Consider the following 14969-nt stretch of genomic DNA (forward strand, 5'->3'; position numbering starts at 1 on the left):
ATCTAGTAGAGCTTGAGCTGACAAAATCACCGGAAGCACCAGAGCTAGAGTATGACAACGAAGAGCTTGAGCTGACAAAATCACTAGAAGCAACTGAGCTAGAGTATGACACCGACGAGCTTGAGCTGACAAAACCACTAGAAGCACCTGAGCTAGAGTACGACACCGAAGAGCTCGAGCTGACAGAACCACTAGAAGCACCAGAGCTAGAGTATGACACCGCAGAACTTGAGCTGACAAAACCACTAGAAGCACCAGAGCTAGAGTATGACACCGAAGAGCTTGAGCTGACAAAATCACTAGAAGCACCAGAACTAGATTTTGAACTACTACCAATAATTGGAATAGTAGTAGTACCTGTACCAGCAACGCCATTTGTACCAGTAGTTGGATATTCACTAACAATACCGGTAGAGGTATGACCAGCTGAGTCCGTCCAAGTAGTTGTAAAGACACTAGTGTGGGATTTTATGGAGCTTGATACACTAGTAGTGGTTGTGGTAAGCTGAGGCTTTGAGCTAGTAGTATTCAAACTGGTCTGTGGTTTTGACATACTGGTTGTTGTTTGAGAAGTCATTGTACCCGTAGACGATGTGTCACTGGAAACTGTAGGATCCTTTGACGACGACGAGCTGGAAACAACTGGAGTAGTCTTTGTAGTTGACGAACTTGTAGTTGACGCACTTGTTGTAGTTGAAATGGTCGGTTGCAAGGTAGTAGTCTTGGATGCTGAGGAGCTTGAAACGATCGTAACAGTCTTTGTTGTTGAAGATGTTGATGTTGAAACAATTGTAGAAGGTTCTGTGGACACTGAGGAGCTTGAAGTAACCGGATCAGTGCTTGATGACTTTGTTGTTGATGTTGTTTTATCAGGCTCACTAGTTGTAGATGAACTAGTTTTTGATGTTGGCGAACTTGTAGAAGTAGTAGTACTTGTTGTTGTTGAGCTTGTGGAGGTACTAGTCTTTGAAGTTGACAAGGTTGTAGATGAACTAGTCTTTGAAGTTGACAAACTTGTATATGAGCTGGTCTTTGGTGTTGTTGAGCTTGTAGAAGTACTAGTCTTCGATGTTGACGAAGTCGTAACTGGAGTGATGGAAGTTGAAGTTGAAGTTGAAGTTTTTGGTGTTGAAACACTCGTAACAACTGTAATAGTTTTTGAAGTTGAGACATCTGTAGAGATAGTAGTAGTTTTTGTAGTTGTGGTCTTCAATGTTGAAGTCGTTTGTGTGGAAGGTTTTGATGTTGATGATCTCGAAGTAACTGGACTACTAGTGGTCAATGATTTTGAGCTAGTGATAGTACTGGTTGGTGGTTTTGAAGTACTTGTAGAAACAGAAGTAGTCTTTGATGTGGACGATGTAGTTGAACTTGTGGTAACTTGAGTTTTTGAAGTACTTGAAGTAATTGTAGTGCTTGTGGTTAATATGATAGAGGATGATAACGTAGAGGAAACCATTGATGATGAAGAAGGTGTTGGAGTTGGTACCAGTGTATAACTTTCAGTTAGCACTAAAGAGTCCGAACATGACAAATAAGATTTGAAAGCATCACAATCAAAACTTAAACCTTGGGTGTAAACAGGACAGTTGAACCAATTTGTTAGCCCACAAAAGGTTTGACTGATTATAGTACCGATAACAGCACCAGCAGTACCAACATAAAAGGCATAATAATGTGTTGCATCATCACGTTTCTGTAGACTATAACTATCATAAGATGTTCCATCAAGGGCAGAATAACCATAATCATGGAAACCATCATAATTGGGATCATCAGGCCGTAGTTTCTCATCACGTTTGAAAAGGTCATAAAGATCTAATCCTGGTGGTAGTTCACGCTTAGTCACAGAATCAGAAGCTGGAGGGACAGAGAATTCAAAAGTAACATAATCAGCAGCACAATAAAGTGGGACAGAAATTATAAGTGTTAAATATGGAAGAGTAACATCATAGGAGACAAGGAATGACCCATGTTCCAAATTCACACTACCTTTCACATTGGAAATTTCAAGACCAAATTTGGAGACACTGAAAGCAGAAGCTTCGATAGGTTGATCAAATTGGAAATACCAAGTAACTGTTAAAACACGAGAAACAATGATCCACCCAGAATTTTTACCAGTGATATCATAAGCAGCTCTGTAATTTCTCCCGTTCAATGAACCAGTTTGTGAGGCATGGGCACATAATGATGATAGGGTAGTTGCACGATAAATATCTGTGTGAACTGTTGTGATACCATTAACTGTTGATAGAGTTCCAACAGATGTTGAAGACGGCGTGGCAGAAGAATCACCAAAAGCTCCATTGACATAGAATAAGATTCCCAAGATGATGTAAGTCAAATAATGGTGAACTCTCATCTTTGAAGAACCTTTGTGCCAAATATGAGAAAATCAATTAGATTAGAGCAAAATACTCGTGGTGACTTTAATGAGGTTGGAACATTTGAAATATATAAGTTTGATAAACTTGAAGGAAAGAAATTTTGATTTATACCAGTCCTTGATTCGTAAAAGCAAAAAGTTTGATAATTACGCTTTTTTTTGCCCTCTCCTTCACCATCGTGTAAAGTTTTTTGAGTCTTTTGTGCCTTGAGTGGCATAAAAATGTAACAACACTACCCCAAATAGGTGTGTATATCTGAGATTTGATCTATACGTCTGAATCTTAGATCGTTGTGTATAACGTGTAAAGTTGATTGAAAATTTTCATCCATGTTATCTCCTTTGTATGGTACTATTGTCCTAGTACTAATGCATAAGCGCTTTTTCCTCTTCCCTAATGTAACAACATGAACGGCAACGAAAGACATGTGTATAAAATGTACACTCATGATTCAAAGCTGTAATTGTAAATGTAATCTGCATGTTTGTATGCCAACTTGTGAAGGTTGAGCGTTTTAGAACTTGAAGCCTTTCAGCATGTTCTATTAAAAAACCCGCCAGCTGTTAATATTCAAAGACAACAACATAATTTCCATGTTGGAAGAGTGTGATGATTATGAGCAATAATTGTGGAACGTGCTCATCTTGTATAGGCAGCGATGGCTTGGAATTGGTCAACAGCTCAACGTAGAATATTGTACCTGGTTTATTTAGCCTAATTTGCTTTACGACCAAGGCATCAAAACTTATTTTGAATTGGTAATCATTTAACCATGAGCCCTTGAGTTGTGCTTGAGCGTACTCCGAAATGAATTGGAATAGACCAGACTTCTTTGATGATCATGATGTTTGTATTGGCTACGCGTTAAATCACTTTTGATCAATTCTTTCATGTTTTTTTCTACTGATCCAAAATGTTTTTCATGGCGGTTGTGCTGACATAAGCGAGAGAGAAAAAAAAAAGATGTTTCGCGACATCGTTTTCAAAGCACTTGTATAAATTGTCATATAATTCCATAAGCTAAACACCAAATATAGACTCAGCCAAAACAATAATAAACTAGGGTACTGAACCACAAGAAGATATAGAAAGATAAAAAAATGGCGCCATATTGAAAAAAATGTGTAACGAAAAACTTAGCATAAAAATCTGTCCAGTATAATATGAAAACTCCACCTTATAAAAAAAACCCACTGTACCCCTATAAGCTATATCACCAGGATATATTAGTCTCACCAATAAAACAACCAAAAACCAAACCAAACCAAATAAATTAAAAAAAAAAAAAAAAATCGAAAATGTATCCAGATATCTAATCTCCAACTCAATAATATTCATCCATCAAATATAAATCAGCTCAGCAAACCATCAATATCCATCTTACTCTTTCTTCTCTTCAATCCATCAGGCCCAACCATAACCACATCTTCTTGTTTAACAATTGAAGATTCATTTGAATCACCTGTATGGAAATTCATTAATTGATGAGCAGCATTTAAAATCGTATCTATTCCATCATAATTTTTAGGAATTGAAGGATCTGAAGGATTTTTGGAAACTAATGCTTCGACTTTCGCTTCATCTTCATCATCAATGATCACATTCTCATTATCTTTACCAATTATGCATAAATTGTTATTATCATTCCATGACCATACAAATCCACCATATTGGAAATTTTTCACTTTTGAAAATAAGTTATAATTTGATGAAGTTGATGATAGGTCATGTAAAGATTTTGAAGCTTTAAGGATTTCTTCTAATTCTATTAATTGGATCTTGTTTTTAGATAAGGATGAAGAATTTGTAAAATTATCAGATTTTGAACGTTTTTTAAAAATTGGTTTGATAATATTGGATGATGAAGTGTTTGTAGAAGATCTTCTTCTTCTATGTTGTTGTTGTTGAGATGATAATATTTGATGTTGAGAGTTTAAATCAATCAATTTGCCAAAATTTAAATCACTTGGTTTTAAACATTGATTTGGGAAATCTTCACCAAAGATTGGAATTAAACAATATCTTATATTGAAACAGAAATTCTTGGCCAAATTCTTAACAATATCGAAAGGTAACCAAGTTCCTTGGATTTTCAAAAACCCACCACGAACTCTTTTAACTGCATTTGACAAATTTGGGAAATTTTCAACCAATTTAACAATATCTGTTTTATTATTACCACAAGATTTCCATAATCCTGTAAAGAAAACATAACCAGTTGAGTAATCCCATATGATCCAATTGTTATCATTCAATTTATATTCAAAAACTGTCAAATAATTACGTTCATCAACATTTGTGGAATATTTTTTCTTGGAAATGAATGAAGAATCTTCTTTAGTTATCAAAGGTTTAATCAATTCTAATTGAGAATCCGGGATGAATCTCAATAACTCTTGAGGGATTTCATTAATTGGATAATTAACCTTGATTGAATTCAAAAAAATCAAGTTTTCCAAATTGGTACTGTTAGAACTGCTACTCTTAAATTGAGTTGAATTTTTGAAATTATGATTTGGATTATTTGAAATCAATGGTTTAATATTGACTTGCTTTTTATCATTAGAACCATTCATCTTGAAGCAATTGGACTCTAATGATATAAAAAAGTGGATTCTTTGGATTGTATCAAAGGGTGGCAATAAAATTGGGTACCTTCTTAATCAGCTAAAACAAACTCCCAACTGTGGATTCTTTTGAAAATTCAGCTACTCTTTAACAACACAAAAGCGAATAATAAATTGGACAGTTCTAAATCACCAGCAGTAAGTTCTTCTCTCACCAATTCAGCTACTAAAGGTTCCTTTCTCCTTATTAACTCTGTGATGGTTTTTATCAGTAAAAGTCCCAATTGTCACTTTTGGATCGAATTTGACGTTTTGTCAACTGATAAGAGAAAAGTGGTAGGAGCAGGATAGATTAGGTAATATTTTACATAATGAATATACTTAATCAATTCAATCAATTAAATGTATAAAAAAGTATATAAATCTATTATATTCCAATATTCTATTCTCTTCAGTTATCAATAACCTCCAAATATCCACTATCCACATTGTACATCAACCCCCAGATCTCCAATTCTCCTTTAGCAACAGCATTAATCACTGGTTTTTGTCTTTTAAGTATATCCAATTGTTTTAAGACATTGAATTCAGCCAATTTTTTAGCTCTTGTCTTTAAATCTGGAATCTTGTTTAATTCCTCTATTTTCAAATCTCTCAATTCATCAATTTGTGTTAGGTATTTCATCAAGTTTGAATTAGTTGGACCTAAATCTTTATAACTTAATGAATTCCAAATACCTCCACAATCAGTATGTCCACATATTATGATTTTTTTAACTTTTAAAACATTTATACTAAATTCTAGAGTACTAACTGTGGTTAAATCATCAATGGAAATCATATTGGCAATGTTTTTAAAAGTGAAAACTTCACCTGGGGCTATGTTTAAAACTGTTTCATTATATCTTGAATCTGAACAACCAATCCATAAAGTATGAGGAGCTTGACCTTTACCGTTACTTTCGAAAAGTCCTGGTTTTTGATCATTCATTTTTTCCACCCATAGTTTGTTGTTGTATAGATAATCTTTTAAGCTGGATTCTTTTGTAAGAGTGAATGGTGATTCATTTTCATGGCTATGGAAATGATCGTGGTGGTGGTGATCATGATCACGACTATGATGGTCAATATCTAACGGACTAGTAGATAGTTGGGCAGCTTGTTGTTTGAGCATTGTGGGTATTATTCTTGTTGATGGTATTCTGGAGTATCTCAGTGTTAGCATCACTTCAACAAGAGCAAAAGACAAAGCTCCAGTTCAAACAAAGGGATTCTCTGGAATATTTATACCACCATTTCCCAATTGATAACCAGTACTAAAATTATATTAAAATCCACCTAAATCATGTTTTCAAAGTGATTCAACGTTTATCGTTGATGCAAAAAAAATGATGTCAACAATTAAACGCTAGGCAGGTGCCCCTCCAGGCGCTGGGCAGAGTCCCTTGTGGTGCTAGGCAGAGAGCGCGAAACCCTAGGCAGAGACAGTGGTCATTTATCACCAGTGACGACAACTTTTATACAGGAGATGAAAATTTTTTCGTTAGGCATCTAGGCAGAGGAATTTGAGAGTCGGTCCTGTTTAGGCGGAACCTCTGTTGGGCCGGGCCCCCCACAAAAACAGTGATGTCACCGTTGGGCTTTGCGCAAGAGACTTATCAGGTAATTGCGCAAATGACATAAGCGACATTTGGCGTACTTACCGCTTCCGGTCGTTTTGCGTGATTTTTATGAAATTTTTTGTTTATCTTCATCATCATCATTATCAATAGCAACTGATTAAAAGCCACAAACACAAAACACAAAAGCTCAACTCCACAAAATCATAGAATATTCGCTAAACTTTTTATTTTAGGCTCATTTATCTTTGAGATCAATTCTGCTACTGAATTGTGCTTTCAGAGTTTTGATTTGGTTCATCATCATCATCATCATTTAATCCCTGCCTCATCTCAATAATGCATTACTTTCCATTTATCTTGCTGATGGTATTTACCTCAATCATATTTACAACTTTTATCAATATATACAAACTAGATCAATCACCTATTGTCAATTTTGCACCTTCAAGCCCTGAACCAACTTTAACAATAGATAATTTCCATCTACAATCAGATTTCAAATTATTAGATATTTATCCCTATAAAGAAATTACAAGAAATAAGTTTAATGATTGGGTTAAGGAACAATTCCATATATCATTTGAAAAAATCTTGTTAAACATTGCAGATCCGGAATTAAATAAAGAATTGATGACAAAAGATAATGTTACAATAGGTGTTAATGTTGCATCAACTTCAAAATCAAAACCTGATTATTTTTATCAATGGATAAGAGATGGTGCTATAACTATGAATTCAATTATAAATTATCTTGTTGATGATAATTTCCAAAATAAAACTTTACAAAAAACTGTGGAGAATTATTTATCAAACAATTATAATCTCCAAAGATTAGATAATTGGAGTGGGAAATTTAAAGATAATTTGAAAAATTTAGGTGAACCAAAATTCCATGTTGATAGTTCTCCTTTTAATAAAGTTTGGGGAAGACCTCAAAATGATGGACCTGCCTTGAGAGTTATTACAATTGATAATTTTGTTAAAAATTTGGAAAATTTTAATTCTGAATTGGTATCAAAAGATTCAAATAATGAATTGGAAACTGTTAAAGATATTTATGAAAAAGTTTTAAAATTGGATTTACATTATATCTTGTCAAACTGGAATTTGAAAACTTTTGATATATGGGAAGAAATCAACTCATTCCATTTCTTCACTTCTTTAACTCAATTGAAAGCTTTGAAAATTGGTTTGAAATATTTTAATAAATTTAATGATGATGATACAACTTTTGGTGATTCTTTAACAAAAGTCTATATGGATTTATATCATTTCATTAATGAAGAATCTGGGTTTGTTAATTATAATTTGAATCATATAGTGGAGACCCCTTCAATCTTGAATCAAAGATCGGGTTTAGATGCTGCTATTTTAATTGCTTCATTATTAACCCATGATGATTTTGATGATGCTATCCCATTTGATGTTAATGATGGTTTAATTCTAAACACTTTAAGTGAATTGATTAAAACAATGAAATATCTTTATCCAATAAATCATTCTAAAATCAATTTAAATTTAGGTGTTGCATTAGGAAGATATCCAGAAGATCTTTATGATGGTGTTAAAATTGATGAAGGTAATCCTTGGTTTTTAACAACTTTATCTGCAAGTGAATTATTATTTAAATTAATTGCAAACTTATATTATTTAAAAGAACCTTTATTGATTGATGAATCAAATCAACATTTCTATTTCCATAACATTTTGGAACTGAATTTTTTGAAAACTCCATCTTCTAATTATCCATCTGGTTCAAATTCAAATTCAATTCCAACTTTAGAATTACCTTATAATTCAATTGCTTTTAATCAAACAGTGGCCAATTTATTTGCATATGGTGATTCATTTTTAGATGTCATTAGAGAACATGTCTCAAATGAAGGTTCAATGAGTGAACAATTTAATAAATATAATGGTTATATGCAAGGAGCTGAAAATTTAACATGGAGTTATGGATCTTTCTGGAACTGTTATAGATGGAGAGAAAGAGCTTTAACATTGATTGAGAATCAATGATTTCGGGGGTTCAATTTTATCACTACAAGTGCTAATGTATTTGTGTTGTTGTCTGTTGTGTGTTTTTTATCTTTAGCATGGTGTGTTTTTTCTTGATTTTGTTGTTAATGTCATATGAGGTTTCAGGTTTATTCGGTTAGTGTCGGTCGTTTGTGTGTGTTTTTTTTTGGCTTTGGGTTATGTTTTTTGGTATTGATTCATTCTTTTCACAACTTTTATTATTCCTGCAGTTACATTTGGTTTGTCATTTTTGAGGAATCTATTTTTTTTTTGCTTCCACTTCGATTGATTCCTTTATTTCATCGCAATCTACAGGTAGATATCATTAGAAGTATTTGTGTTTTTTTCTTGGCTTCAATCCTAAGAGTTATATTTTTGGATGATCATTGGAGTTTATTACCTATGTTCAACTACAATTTTTTTTTGCTTTTGATATTTTATATTTTTTATTTGCTGCAATTTCACTTTGTTTCAAGTTTATTATAGGTTCACGGTACTTTCGTTTGGATTAGATCACAGAATAGAAATTTGTTTTTGATTTTACAACAGTCTTATTTCTCTGTTATAATCATGGTTTTCTAGGTTATATATTTATACTACAATATTATTGCTCTACATTGTAAATTTTTAAACATTAACGTCTCACACGACAAATTAAGATATTTTGATATTCAAGATCTGAATTAGATCTGAATCGATCACCGAGCTGCTGATATCGAGTACAGTATCCCGTTAACAACCATGTTTAGCCTATATAATTGAAAAAAACAAAATCATGTCGATTCAAATTTCATAGTGTACTATATTTATAAATCAACTTCAAAATTATAATGTTATTGACAGCTGGGTATTCAGGGCTCAGACTTTGAAATTTTCCTTCCAAGTGTACAAATATCAGTGAAAGTGTAATTGTTCGGCCTTCTATAATAGTACTAGAGGTGCATGATGATACATGAGCTGGTGCTATAACCTGCATGCAACCAGCTAGTGTCGATCGCGGATCATTGTACTAGTCATGTAGTACTAGCTACGTTTTTTTATAATTCAATACATGATTGATCATACAATTCATGATTGATTTTTTACATCTATATTGTCGACAGCTCTTGGATGAGGAATGCAATGATCATTAATTATTATAATTATTATTATATTTTTATAATGTTAATTATTTTAGCATTTTATAAATACACATATTCAGATACATTAAAAAAAAAAAAAAAAAATAATATATAAAAGTACTATCGGATCATATTCTCACGAGCTAAATATTATTAATATTATTATAAGCTTTCATCAAATACATCAACTAAAAAANAAAAAAAAAAAGAAATTAAATATATTTATAAAATAATTATTATAAATCGCGGACATGAGTGCAATATGATCAATCAATATTAAATATATATATATATATATTAAATATAATTAATATTATCATGACGTCGCGGTAGACTGAATATCACGTCGACGCGGACGTCATAAAACGGGATATATTTGAATATAGCGCCATTTTTTACTGAAAATTTATAATTAATACTATATAACAATATGACAATTATAATACCAGATGCGTCATTTAATATATTAATTATATAAATTAATTAATATAAAATTTCTAGTTGTACTGCTGCACGTTACAGTACCCGGCAAACCATTTTTACTATTTTTGTTACAAATTTAGATTGACATGATCTTTTAATTGAGTAACTGATGTCTGAAGATTAATTCCCAACTGCTCTAATGTTTTTGCTGTAAAGCTGGTCAACGAGGGCAGATGTGCTTATACTGTAAGTCTGTAACGCTCATGTATATTATACTTAGCTGGGAAATATTGATTTTAGATGTCTCTTTTTTCTACTACAATTTTGTTTTTGATTTAAGGTTGAGTCTTAAAAGTTAAATGAATTGCAATTTCATGCTTAATTTTTAAAAAATAACCACTATCCCACATGAGCAAAAGCACTCTAACTATCAATAACCTTTACTTGCACCAAGAGATCAAGAGCTAATTCGATCTTATTCGATCCTGAATCGTATCTGACAAAAATTACGTTGTTCCGAAGGTTGTACGTCTGTACGTCACCTTAATACATAGTCATCCTATCTAGTCTATCAGACCAACACAGCAATTGTACAAATGAATTGAGCTGTAAATTTATTCAGGTACAAAGAGTTTTATCACGAAGACAGACCTACGAAGTATGCGTTATGAATTGATAGATTAGACGATCAAGTCAACAACTCTTCTCGGAAAAACAATCATTAGATCATGAGAGCTCATTAATAAAATCTCTATTAATGTTTGATTGTTTTTCTCATGCTTGTGTGGTTGCAGATCATATGAAATGATTTGATGAAACTCTTGGAATAGTTGCCTATCTTGGGCTATAGCGCATCAAGTTTCAACTTGTACAAAGTTCAACCTCTTTCTTTGGTACACCTATAAGAATCTGAGAAAGCTTTTCAAACCGTAAATAATTTGTAACAGTACACAGTTGTGCTCTTTGTTCCAAAAAATGGCAAAGTTGAAAGCTCCGTTGTTTCAGTCCCCGATTAAAGTTTCACCGAACGTCTACCTGCATATTTGTTTTATGCATGGAAGCAACTAAAAATAAAAAGAAACATGTGCTAAAAACAAAATAAGGTACGCGTGGGAAAAATTACACCACTACGTACATAGATGTCAAGCTCTTAACCGTCTTTAACCTTTTGTTGAGCTCTGTATCAATTATCAGGTTTCGTGCAACAAGCTATTGTCTCGACTCTTTGAGTACTTGATTCGTGAACCGATTTATATTTTGTACCAAGCTTCAGGATCAACTAGGAAAGGCTAAAACAGCATGAAGTTTGAACAGAAAGACTCACCCCATTTGAAAAGTGAAATGCTTGCGTTTCAGTAGATGTGGTTCAGCTTCAACAACAAAAGTATAGCTACTTAGAAACCCCGGACAAAATGAGTTGTGTTGTATCAATTTGATTGAGCCCATTATATACATGAAAGAAATGCTGACAGACAGTCAGAACTTGAAAAGCCAACGTCACTTACAAGCATTTGCCCAGCTCCTAAACAATGTTTAAATCTGCTAATTCTGCTAAATGATTCAAGAAGCCATTCGTAAACATAGGTCATTTGATTATCGTCAGATTACCAAGCTTCAACTAGAGGTCTATGTATAACGACGTCTTGCTTACGATTTCTTTTAACTACATATCGACTAGGAAAAAGATTATTCTAGTACCAGAGTGCAAAATTGTGATAAGCTGGGCATTCAATGCAAATACAGAAAACTGGCCGTATGTGGTATGCGTACCCTAATTAGTGGTTGTGTGATGGGAGAGCTGCCAAGTATGTCGAAGCTTCAAGTAATTTTAGGTTTTTTAGTGATGTGGTGGCGACGTTAAATTTGATTATGCGCCAACTGAACCTCTGAACCATTTCAAAGTTCAAACGTCAAGGACCAGCATCAAGAATTAATTATTCCAGCGAGATCTTAAATACATTAAGGTTTTTGGTCTCAATAGCTATGTCTTGTTTCTGTTTAAACGTAAGCTATAGCACTTTGAAATTGAAATAAGTTCAACAGCTTTTCTATATTGAGCTAGTTAATCATTTTTCTCCATCAACTTTATAATCCATTGTTCAAACCACTAAAGTTTCAAGATTAATCTACAGCAGCTTTCAATTATTCGAATTATAAGCTATCCTACAGGATTCATTGCTATATTGTAGGGAATTTTTGTTACTATAGTACAGTAATGGTGGAATGATTATGTAATCAAGAGAACGGAAAATCAGAAAAAAAAACATCAGATCCAAAAACTTTAATTAATAGATTCTTGTCAAGTTTCAACAAACATCAAGGTTCGATAAAGAAAAGTCACTGTTCATCCAAAAATGCATTGCTACGTGCAGTGAAGCATCTTATGAATCTTAAACATTGAGATAGGGCGCAGAGGACGAAAAATGAGATCTGTTTGATGTTTATTTAGATTCAGAAGGAGAATTTATAAGACCCTTTTTGCTTCAATTTCCAACATGAATCATATTTTCATCAACCATTTACATTCTTATAGATTTTTGTGCTGCTTTTTGTTCAACCTATAAATCTTCAAAGATCAAGAAGTTTGTTAATAATCATAAATGTTGCTAACAAACAAAACATTTGCACTTTTGCAGATTCTTCAGTTGATTGCATTGTTCTCCTTTGCATTAGGTAAACATATTGATCATGTTTTCAATAGGGTCAAGGTCATCACCGGTTATGACGAGGATGACGATGAACCATATGATTATTTTAGAGTTAATGTAACTTGGGGTTTCACTTATTGTGAACAGGTTGAAATAGGGGATACCTTCAGTTTGAATATGCCTTATGTGTTTGGTGTGAATGCTATCGATGATACAGGCGCTTATACTCAAAAATTTGATCTTAAATTGAGTGATAATACTGTGATTGCAAACTGTGACATTGATGGTGCTTTTGGAAGAAAGAAAAGTACAACCATTAACTGTGAAGTTCAATATGAATTACAAACTCATAGAGGCCTACAAGGTTGGTTAGAGTTTCCAGTTAATTTTGAAGGTGGTGGTCGTGTTGAAACAATTCTCGAAGCTGATCATTGGAAACCCGGTTCAAATGTCATTACATTCAATGACGAGTTGAGTACAATCGTTAAATTTCATATGGAAAATCATGCCAAACAGAGGGAAGAAATTTACCGTCATACCTATGATGATGAATTGTTTTTCTACTATGCTGCTCCTAAAGATATGTGTTATCATAATGGTGGGTATAAAGCCATAGAATCTGGTGATTTAGGTATTAGTATTACACCTTCTGAGTATGAGTATGATACAATAGAGGCTTACCATACAAGAAACTTTTCTAGATTTTCTTTTCCAGAAGGTTATGAAGACTTCAATGACTATCACTTGCATAAATTTGAAAATGGTATGCACATCATTTTTGGTGAAATGAGAGGTAACGAAAGAATCTGGATTTCAGGTTATGTGCGTGGTCAATTAGAACCTAGTACGCCTCTTGTCGTTCAAACTGGGGTCAATCTGCTCTGTGTTGATGGTACTTGGGACAACGACACCTCAAAAGATGTTTATTTTTTAAGAGGTTATCCAGCTTTAAGTGGTGGTCGTAATAAGTGTGAGTACCTTGATTTACCATGACTAAGCTTTTCTTACTAACTTTTATTTACAGATATCGCAGAATGTGAACTTCCATCATCATCATTATCATCATCATCATCATCATTTTCATCTATTGGTTCAAGTTCAAGTCAAGCCCCATTATCATCATCATCATTATCTTCTATTGATTCAAGTTCAAGTCAACCACCATCATCATCATCATCATCATCATCATCATCATCATCATCATCATCATGGACCTCCTCTTCGCAGTCATCAGAGTCTTTGTCTCTTTCAGAGGTTTCCTCTAGGTCATCATCATCATCATCATCATCATCATCATGGACCTTATCCTCGCAGACATCAGAGTCTTCCTCTTCCTCAGAAGTTTCATCTAGTGCATCATCATCTAGAGTCTCATCTAAAAGTTCAGATATGAGTTCTTCTTCTTCAGATATATTAAGATCGTCGTCTATATACTCATCCAGTGATTTATCGTCTAGCTCTGAAGCATCTTCCTTATACCCAGGTCTCTCATCAACAACTTCTTTAGGTTCAACTTTTGGCTCATCTAGCCTTTCCTCATCAGTGTTTCCAACAGTTGCTCCTTCACTTTCCTCAAAGTCTTCATCATCTGCACCAAGCTCTTCATCGTTCTCAAATATTATTCCACCATACCAGAACTCAAGTTCCCTGTCCGTTGAATCCTCTACCTCTCAATTATCTCCCCTTCCTTCCAGCTCCATCGAAGTTACTTCATCAAGCCACATATCCATATCGGAGTCAACCTTATCAACCAGCTTCCCAGAATCAAGCTCAGCTACTTCTACTGTCAGCTCCAACATAGGCTCCACTTCTACAGCAACTGAATCAAGTGTTACATCATCATCAAGTAAATTGAGCTCAGAAACTACAGCTTCAACCTCTCATTCATGGTTAGTCACTACCTCAACATGGACAAACTCAGCTGGTCTGACTTCTTCTGGTATTGTTTCAGAGTATCCAACTACTGGTACAGATGGTGTTGTTGGTACAGGTACAACTACTATTCTATTCCCAGGAGCTTCAACCTCTCATTCTTGGTTAGTCACTACCTCAACATGGACAAACTCAGCTGGTCTAACTTCATCTGGTATTGTTTCAGAATATCCAACTACTGGTACAGATGGTGTTGTTGGTACAGGTACAACTACTATTCCATTCCCAGGAGCTTCAACCTCTCATT

The 14969-nt window shown here is 33.8% G+C and overlaps 6 protein-coding genes across 6 annotated transcripts; 2 read left to right on the forward strand and 4 right to left on the reverse strand.

Annotated features, from left to right (window-relative positions):
- Window positions 1-22: 22 nt before the first annotated feature.
- WICANDRAFT_70824 (uncharacterized protein) lies at window positions 23-2365 on the reverse strand (the record flags this gene model as incomplete). Its single annotated transcript, XM_019184217.1, has 1 exon — window positions 23-2365. A coding segment is annotated over one exon (2343 nt), but the record flags the coding sequence as incomplete, so codon positions are not given.
- Window positions 2366-4387: 2022 nt separating this feature from the next.
- On the reverse strand, window positions 4388-4711 carry XBP1 (Xbp1p; the record flags this gene model as incomplete). Its single annotated transcript, XM_019180935.1, has 1 exon — window positions 4388-4711. A coding segment is annotated over one exon (324 nt), but the record flags the coding sequence as incomplete, so codon positions are not given.
- Window positions 4712-5408: 697 nt separating this feature from the next.
- NCE103 (carbonate dehydratase NCE103) lies at window positions 5409-6131 on the reverse strand (the record flags this gene model as incomplete). The annotated part of the gene is made up of 2 exons (XM_019185955.1): window positions 5409-6033; window positions 6094-6131. 2 exons carry the CDS (start codon window positions 6129-6131, stop codon window positions 5409-5411), a joined length of 663 nt encoding a protein of 220 aa, XP_019036960.1.
- A 452-nt stretch (window positions 6132-6583) lies between these two features.
- SGA1 (glucan 1,4-alpha-glucosidase) lies at window positions 6584-8598 on the forward strand (the record flags this gene model as incomplete). The annotated part of the gene is made up of 3 exons (XM_019185960.1): window positions 6584-6619; window position 6860; window positions 7106-8598. The coding sequence occupies 3 exons, from the start codon at window positions 6584-6586 to the stop codon at window positions 8596-8598; spliced, it is 1530 nt and encodes a 509-aa protein (XP_019036961.1).
- A 4144-nt stretch (window positions 8599-12742) lies between these two features.
- WICANDRAFT_81082 (uncharacterized protein) lies at window positions 12743-13783 on the forward strand (the record flags this gene model as incomplete). The annotated part of the gene is made up of 1 exon (XM_019185171.1): window positions 12743-13783. One exon carries the CDS (start codon window positions 12743-12745, stop codon window positions 13781-13783), a length of 1041 nt encoding a protein of 346 aa, XP_019036962.1.
- Window positions 13784-13944: 161 nt separating this feature from the next.
- On the reverse strand, window positions 13945-14520 carry WICANDRAFT_81083 (uncharacterized protein; the record flags this gene model as incomplete). The annotated part of the gene is made up of 2 exons (XM_019185172.1): window positions 13945-14400; window positions 14500-14520. 2 exons carry the CDS (start codon window positions 14518-14520, stop codon window positions 13945-13947), a joined length of 477 nt encoding a protein of 158 aa, XP_019036963.1.
- Window positions 14521-14969: the final 449 nt, after the last annotated feature.

This window comes from Wickerhamomyces anomalus (assembly GCF_001661255.1).
Source record: "Wickerhamomyces anomalus NRRL Y-366-8 unplaced genomic scaffold WICANscaffold_6, whole genome shotgun sequence".
NCBI lineage: Eukaryota > Fungi > Ascomycota > Saccharomycetes > Phaffomycetales > Wickerhamomycetaceae > Hansenula > Hansenula anomala.